Raw genomic sequence first — 8555 nt, 5'->3', positions numbered from 1 at the left:
ATTTCCACTCCTTGCTGACTGGGCATCACATGTCACAATTCGCCCCCAATTGTAGCCCCTCCACTACACATAGCCTTACTTGGTACAAGGTAATTTTTTTATACAACGTTTTACTTTTACAGCATTAACACTGGTTTTACTTTTAGACTACTTTTAACGCTCCAGCAGGAAACGAACCGCTAGATTTAGATATGAATGGCATGGAAAAATGTCAAATATGGGTCAATGGTGAGGCCGTTGGAAGATACTAGCCCGCAAACATAGCTCATGGTAGTCACAAATTGCAATAAAAGTTCACAGCAATACAGGGTTGTACACAATTGTATTATGCTAGAATATTCAGTTGTGCATGACGAGAAAGTTGAGGCTGTTATGCCGCCACATAAGTCTGCAAATTGCAGCCATATAGGGCTGGGAATACACATATTACTGTTATGGTTGTGTAAAGTATCAAAAATGGAACGGGTCAGTCGTGTAAAGTATAAAAATGGAACGAGAAGGAAAAACCGGTTATGAGGTGGAATATTCAACAAGTGAAACTGTTGGGAAAAGATCGACGGTTTCAATGGTGGACATGAACGAACCCAAGGTGCGCTTATATTTCCTTATATTTTGCAAAGCGTATGCATACATTTTTAAATTTTTAATTCCATTTATTCTGATGTGGGAAAGTTGTGCAGGTTTACGTAGATTCAAATGGGAGAAATACAAGTTCATATTCTAGATATCATGGAAGATGACAATGGTGATATGGATCAATTCGGTGGAGCTGAATATGATATGCCAACATAAGGATAATGACATAATTATTTGAAATCAATTAGAATGGTAGGAGAAAATATGTTTATAATTGGATTAAGTTTGACAAATTTTGTTTATGTTGGTAGGTGTACATAAAGCAGAGAGGGACATAGCATGCAATTTGTAAAATACCACCATTATTTACATGAAATTAGTGATATTTCAGAATTAGTTACCTTGACTGGAAATTGTCAAATTTGGGTATTTTTGATATAGAATTGTTTTGCTACTTGCGTCATTTGACTTTCTGATGAAGAATTGCATCATTTGACTTTTTTTGTAATTGAACTTAAAAGTCGTTACCAATTGTTTATAAAAAACCGGTTACCATGTTGCAGATTGTCACCCTACAACATCGCGCACGTTTCCTCTTGGTATATAGGAATGCGTGTGTGCGCTAACCATTTTGACACGTTACCAAGTTAATTTTGTCAACGCCAAAATAAAGACACTGTCAACTATACGGTTTTGAATAAAAAAAGTCAACTGAAGTAGAATTAAAAGGTCAAAAACATCAGTTTGCTTTTCAATTGGTTAAAGGGGCAATATATGGTTAATAGTGTTGTAAAAGCATACAACGCATTCACATACCACGGATTCCATAGTGAAGCAAGAAACAAACCCAAAAGGTACCAATTAGCACGTCAAAATGCAACCATGCATATACTTACTATTCCCTATGACCTCGGTATCTCACGCATTCATGTTACTGAATTAATGCAATCATCAGATTCCCGTGTTGATATTCCTGTCAACCGGACGGGTAAATTACTAGTTTAATATGTATAGCACTTTAGCTTGTGGCATTAATGTAGACGTCACATTCCCGCGTTGACATTCCGGTAAAATACAAGTTCATTTGACTAAAGCAAAAGCTTCAAAAACACCAATAATTTAATGGCTTCTGAACTTGGACCAGGCTTCATCATCATCCTATACTAAAACAAACCAAAAGCTTCAAAAAACACCAATTTAATGGCAATGGCGGATCTAATTGTCTAACCTGTACTCATTACACCATTACCAAATAAACAAAAACATTATAACAATAATTAACGCCACGAAGAAACAGTGAGAATCGGAACATCATTCCAAGCTAGAGTAAGAAATCCAGGATCAGAATCAATCAAAGCATACATCTCACTGTAATTGTAACTCCATAGCAGAATCTTGGCTTGACTTATAGCGTAATTGCTGAGCTTCACCTTCTCGAATCCGGAACTCTCCATCATCACCAGCCATTGCTGTTTATCCTCCATCCGCTCATGTTTGCTTGATTCATGTTCGTGACCTACCGCAGCTGCAATTCGTCGGCCGAACAATGATCTCTCCACCTGCAATCTCTCCACCGAGTCTCGGCTCATGTTCGGTTCGAGTGACTCAAACAGAGCAGAGTAAAAGGTTAACGCGTTGGCGAACCGGTCACGGAATCCAACTCGATTCAAACTGGCTTCGTATTCACCTAACGTGACGATACTCGGATTCAGGGATTTCGCCAGCTTCAACGCTGAAGAAACACTAATTGACCCCAAGCAGATTATGGATAATCTGGGGTTAAATAGATGTTTCCCACGAGGGGTTAGATCCGGCAAAGATGGTTCTTCAGATGACCTGCAAAACAGACACCGTGAGCTCGTCACTGAGAAGGGGGGTACCTCCTTGTGACCACCCTCCGGCGTGAGAATCAGACTAGATTGCTCTTGAATATGTGTATATTAAGAGAAATGACTAGAGCAGATATGATGGTATGAGATGAGATGATAATACCGTTCCAAGGTGTTGGAGTATTTATAGCCGAAGGTAGGTTTCCAAGAAGGTACAGCCGGCTGAATAGTATTCCTGTTCTGCCAACTGTGGGCTACGCACATGCCATGCTGGTGGTTGGTGGGTAGGCAGCGGCTGATAGTGACAAGGCCGACTGTGTACTATTCCTGTTCCACCAACTGCAGGCTATGCACGTCCTCCGACAGGTTCGTGAGTAGGCAGCGGCTGATAGTGATACAGTACAAGAGCGTGCTGCTCGTCATACTGTTGTCAGTGAGCTGTCGTATCTTTGGTCAGATCTTTTGTCCATACCTCGTCAGGTACAGTACAAAAGATCCTCAAGTATCGTACGGACTGGCTCATTTGGGCGGGAGTTTTCCCGGCTTTGTGCGAGAGTGTTCCCGGCTTGCTCATCTCCTCTTCAGGTGACATTACTGAATTATTTAAGAGTTAAGTGCCTTGTGCGTGTAGCCTTGCTGCGCGGGTAGCCTTCCCTGATGGCTAGTATCCGTTGCTGCGGGAACAGGCGGAGTACGTCGACCATTGGGAGGCTTTTCCTGCGGGAACAGCTTGCGTACTGCGCGTAAGGACGTCACGTCTCTGAGCATGGTGGATCCTGCGGATCCAGTTGGTTTCTGCGCAGACGTCTCTCTTCAAGGTGAGTCTTTGCGAGTTTAGCCTTTGCGCAGACGTCCCTGTTGCAGGTGAGTCTTGCGGGTTCAACTGCGCAGACGTCTCTCTTTGAGGTGAGTCTTGCGGGTCCAACTGGGCTCTGCTGGGACCTACCTCTTCAAGTCCCCCCAGTCCAATGTTCTTCTCATGAATTGCTAATAAGTGAGGTGAACTTTTGGACTTAAGCAAAGGGTTTTGAAAAGGGTTTAGTTTTAAGGTTTTCCATGGGGATTCTTCCCGCGGAAGTCCTAATGTCACGCAGAAATTCCCGACTTTTCTGCCTGATCTTTGGGTATGATGCGGGTAGGTCTGTAACCTCCTCGCAAGTCAGGAGCGTTGAGTTCCACTTGTATAGATTCTCCATGAGGTTTTGGTAGTTTTGAACATAGTGATTAATTATGTTAAACAACCAATTCCATCTTGGAGCTTCACACAATCTAGTTCTCGACGTTCCCGCTATGCGGGGATGTTATTCCCGTTTCCGCAAGCATGGCCCAGAAGATCCTTCTTGGTTTCAATTCCCTGCGGAGTGCTAGGTATGTGAAGGGTTTTGCCTTGACACTGTACCCGCACTCGTCTTCTAGTTACTTTACTTCCAAGGTATTCCTGGCTTCAATTCCCTGCGGGTGCTAAGTATGTGAAGGGTTTTGCCTTGACACTGTACCCGCACCCGTCTTATAGTTACTTGGTTGCCGAGGTATTCTTGGCTTCAATTCCCTGCAGGTGCTAAGTATGTGAAGGGTTTTGCCTTAACACTGTACTCGCACCTGTCTTATAGTTACTTGGTTGCCAAGGTAAGGGGTATAGTCCCGCTTTTGAATCCTTTTGAAATTTGAAGAGTTGGTGAAAGGATAAGAACAGTCCAAACTGTTGAAACGTCGTCCGACGGTTTCTTCTGACAGTGTCAGGACGTGCAGGAAGTTATGGCGACGTGACAGTATATGGTCATTCCAGACGCTTTTTTCAGGCGCGTGGCCGCGAAGTTTACGGCACGCGTCCTGTCAACAGCTGTTGCCAGCTTGCTTTTTCCACGTGTCATAGTTTCATTGGACCTGCGTTTTCCTCTCTCCTCCGCATTAAATTCATCGCATTCATTGCGATGAGTATATAAAGGGGGAGAGGGTGCAGCTTAATCCACACTTTCACTTCTCTCTTCTTCTTCTAAACGATTTCCGGCGAATACTCTAACGTTTCGTCGAGCATTCTCCTGAAATCGTTCTTCTTTACATCCCAAACATGTCTTCTCATGATCCTGAGGTTACTGTCGAGGAGTCCGATGTATACCTCGAGAATCCGTCGTCCACGTCGGACAAGGATGACAAGAGTACTGCTGGCGAGTGCCAGTGTGCTCTTCCGGTCGACCTCTATCAGTACGTCGTCAGGAAGTTCATGCTCGAGCCTTTCGAGCCTGAGTTTCCTGCATCTCATCAGACGGTGTACAATGCCCCCAAGGACAAGATAGGGGTGTACGCTGCATTCTTCGTCTATGGGAATCTCAGGTTCCCATTGACGAAGTTTGTATACAGTGTTCTGGAGAGACACGGTGTGCATCTGACTGAGGTACACCCAATGGCGATCGCCAAGATCCGCCATTTCGAGTGGGTGTGTCTCATTCTGGGTGTGGAGCCCCATGTTGACCGCCTGATGACCTTCTATTCCTGGAGGTGCATCCAGGGGTGGTATACCTTGGTCAATCGGATCAAGGGTTTGAAGATCTGCGCTACCGAGCGCAGTCTTCGATCTTGGAAGTGGGAGTTCTTCTATATCTCCGCTCGCGTCGTCCCCATAGCGATGACGTTCAAGAACGGGAGAGCTCTCCCGAACCTTCACGCCTCCAATTACCAGGAGGCGGAATGGTTCTCCAAGGTTTCCCGGATCCAGTCTCCGGTTTACCGCTTTGCGGAGTCCGGGATGGTGATGCTCGGGATGAGCCGGGTGTGGAAGGAGGCGTCACAGATTCCCATCGTCCTCGAATACGGTTTGAACTCTGTCCCTTACGGTATGCTTCATATTATCCGTTAATTTAAGGTTTTTGTTCTAACCGTTCTTTCTTTTTGTTTTCAGAGGGAAACGACTTGCAGTCTCTCCTGCAGTCGCGGGAGAGTGATGGTCCTGCTCGGATGGGTACTCGTGCTGTAGATGAGAACGAGTTGCCCATCCTTGAGCAAACGGGCTGTCCGAGAGGAGAACAGAAGGCTCTCCGCTGTTGCTGCGGAGAAGGAGAAGGCCTTCAAGGCCCTCGAGGTTGAAGTTCAGGCCCGTCTCGAGGCCCGTTCCAAGGCTGCCCAAGCTGTTAACGAACAGTTTCGGCTGGCTAAGGAAACTGCACGAAACGCAACTGAGAGGGCCACCAAGGCCGAAGCTGTTGCTGAGCCTCTACGCCTCGAGAATGAGGAACTTAAAGCCAAACTAGAGAGGCTCCAACAGGCTCATGATGCCTTGGCCATGGAAAACGCCAAGAAGCTCCAAGAGATCTTGGACCAGAGGGGCGTGCTTGACCATACTGAGCGTAAGCTAAAGGGCGTCGAAGAGGCTGCGGCTAAAGAAGTGTTGCTGGGACCTACCTCTTCAAGTCCCCCCAGTCCAATGTTCTTCTCATGAATTGCTAATAAGTGAGGTGAACTTTTGGACTTAAGCAAAGGGTTTTGAAAAGGGTTTAGTTTTAAGGTTTTCCATGGGGATTCTTCCCGCGGAAGTCCTAATGTCACGCTGAAATTCCCGACTTTTCTGCCTGATCTTTGGGTATGATGCGGGTAGGTCTGTAACCTCCTCGCAAGTCAGGAGCGTTGAGTTCCACTTGTATAGATTCTCCATGAGGTTTTGGTAGTTTTGAACATAGTGATCAATTATGTTAAACAACCAATTCCATCTTGGAGCTTCACACGCTTTAACTTGTTCAAGTGTTTGGTGGGGGTGCCTCGTCTGTTGTCTTTCCACCTGGGTATCAATGAATCCCAGGGGAGGATTGTTTACTGCACTTGCCCCGGCTCGGGTAACCGGGGTAGTGTTCGTAAAATTTACTGCACTTGCCCCGGCTTGGGTAACCGGGGTAGTGTTCGTAAAATGTGTGTATTCGCCGGTGTTCCCCCCAGTAGCTGGGGTTGTGGTTACCGGGGTTTCTTGGTTACTCCCTGGCCTGGGGACCGGAGTAACGTTAACCATCTTTTCGGAGGTTTTGAAAAAACTGAGAGAATTAGTTCTAGCTTTGTCCCACGGATGGCGCCAATGAAGAAACACAATTGACCCCGGGCAGATTACGGATAATCTGGGGGTTAAATAGATGTTTCCCACGAGGGGTTAGATCCGGCAAAGATGGTTCTTCAGATGACCTGCAAAACAGACACCGTGAGCTCGTCACTGAGAAGGGGGGGGGTACCTCCTTGTGACCACCCTCCGGCGTGAGAATCAGACTAGATTGCTCTTGAATATATGTATATTAAGAGAAATGACTAGAGCAGATATGATGGTATGAGATGAGATGATAATACCGTTCCAAGGTGTTGGAGTATTTATAGCCGAAGATAGGTTTCCAAGAAGGTACAGCCGGCTGAATAGTATTCCTGTTCTGCCAACTGTGGGCTACGCACATGCCATGCTGGTGGTTGGTGGGTAGGCAGCGGCTGATAGTGACCAGGCCGGCTGTGTACTATTCCTGTTCCACCAACTGCAGGCTATGCACGTCCTCCGACAGGTTGGTGAGTAGGCAGCGGCTGATAGTGATACAGTACAAGAGCGTGCTGCTCGTCATACTTTTGTCAGTGAGCTGTCGTATCTTTGGTCAGATCTTTTGTCCATACCTCGTTAGGTACAGTACAAAAGATCCTCCAGTATCGTACGGACTGGCTCATTTGGGCGGGAGTTTTCCCGGCTTTGTGCGGGAGTGTTCCCGGCTTGCTCATCTCCTCTTCAGGTGACATTACTGAATTATTTAAGAGTTAAGTGCCTTGTGCGTGTAGCCTTGCTGCGCGGGTAGCCTTCCCTGATGGCTAGTATCCGTTGCCGCGGGAACAGGCGGAGTACGTCGACCATTGGGAGGCTTTTCCTGCGGGAACAGCTTGCGTACTGCGCGTAAGGACGTCACGTCTCTGAGCATGGTGGGTCCTGCGGATCCAGTTGGTTTTTGCGCAGACGTCTCTTTTCAAGGTGAGTCTTTGCGAGTTTAGCCTTTGCGCAGACGTCCCTGTTGCAGGTGAGTCTTGCGGGTTCAACTGCGCAGACGTCTCTCTTTGAGGTGAGTCTTGCGGGTCCAACTGGGCTCTGCTGGGACCTACCTTTTCAAACGCTTTAACCACACCACTGCCGGATTCATCGAGCAGGTTATACAACTGGAGCATGAAATTAACGGCTAGAAACTCGTTCTCCTTGATCCGGAAGCTCGACACGGTTAGGTTTTCAATCGGAGTTAAAACCGGTTGGAATTCGAAATTGAGATCTAGAACCTTGGCGAACTCCTGGAGGCGGGTAGCGGTTGTGAGAAGCTCAGGACTAGGCGTGTCTCCAAGGACTAAAGCTGGAATGCCGGAAATCCGGATGCTAGTAGGTTTACCAGCGGGTCGGGTCGCTAGGGCTTGAAGAAGCGACGCCCATTGAACTCCTTGGACTATCCCGAAGTCGACTATATGGATATTATCCGCCTTTTCTGCTGCTTCGAGTATTGCCTGATTAGCGGTTAAGTGAGCGAACTTCAAGTACGGACAAGCGTCGTTGAGAGCTTTGTAAGTGAGGGTGAACTCGGCTGGTGACGTCACATCGGTAACTGCTTTAGGCGTCTTCGTGATGCAGCTGTGTAAAGCTCCGACGAAGTAGAACGCGACTCTCTCCGTCGGATCTCCGTGCTCTGAGTCTCGAAGAAGCCGAATCAGAGGTTTTAAGGTCTTTTCCGGTTCAGTATCGGCGATTCGAGCGTAGTCAGCTAGGGTTTTCAGCAACGGTTTCTGTTTAACCGGCGGCGGTGGTGGAATATCCTGCGGCGGCGGGGCCCAAGGAGTTTTGAGATCGGAAAAAGGATCTGCGGCGTAGAGATTGAAATCTGAGGTCGGCTGTATCAAACTCTCCATCCACTCGTCGGTATCAAACTCAGCAAACCTAAACCCTTGCTGGTGTTCCAGATTCGGGAACTGAAATCCGGCTGTGTCTTCAAATGGATCCGAAAAGGGGTGGCCGGTGGAGGACCAAAAGGGGTTATTCATTGAGACTAAAGGTTGCTGCTGCTGGTTCTGAGTCTGATGAAGTTGTTGTTCTTCTTGTTGTTGCTTTTGTTGGATAACTTGCTGGGCTGTGGCCATTAAGTTGCCGCTGTCGGTGCACATATACGCCAT

The 8555-nt window shown here is 47.0% G+C and overlaps 1 protein-coding gene across 1 annotated transcript; it reads right to left on the bottom strand.

The window, feature by feature from the left end:
- Positions 1–1711: 1711 nt before the first annotated feature.
- On the bottom strand, positions 1712–8555 carry LOC143622800 (scarecrow-like protein 4). The gene is made up of 2 exons (XM_077093849.1): positions 7519–8555; positions 1712–2319 (listed from the first exon to the last, which is right to left on the bottom strand). Exons 1-2 carry the CDS (start codon positions 8553–8555, stop codon positions 1854–1856), a joined length of 1503 nt encoding a protein of 500 aa, XP_076949964.1. The 3' UTR covers positions 1712–1853.

Source organism: Bidens hawaiensis, unplaced genomic scaffold, assembly GCF_021521415.1.
Source record: "Bidens hawaiensis isolate Kalapana, Puna unplaced genomic scaffold, B.hawaiensis_p1.1 tig00003244_1, whole genome shotgun sequence".
Taxonomy (NCBI): domain Eukaryota; kingdom Viridiplantae; phylum Streptophyta; class Magnoliopsida; order Asterales; family Asteraceae; genus Bidens; species Bidens hawaiensis.
The sequence above is the reverse complement of the archived record's forward strand: the minus strand, read 5'-3'. Positions and strand labels throughout refer to the sequence as shown.

Bases quoted from the DNA above. Each gene is read 5' to 3' on its own strand.
- LOC143622800 (XM_077093849.1), bottom strand. From the start codon at position 8,555: ATGGCGTATATGTGCACCGACAGCGGCAACTTAATGGCCACAGCCCAG. The intron at 2,320-7,518 runs GTTTGAAAAGGT...GGGGTCAATTAG, and splicing joins GGCAGTGGTGTGGTTAAAGC to TGTTTCTTCAGCGTTGAAGC.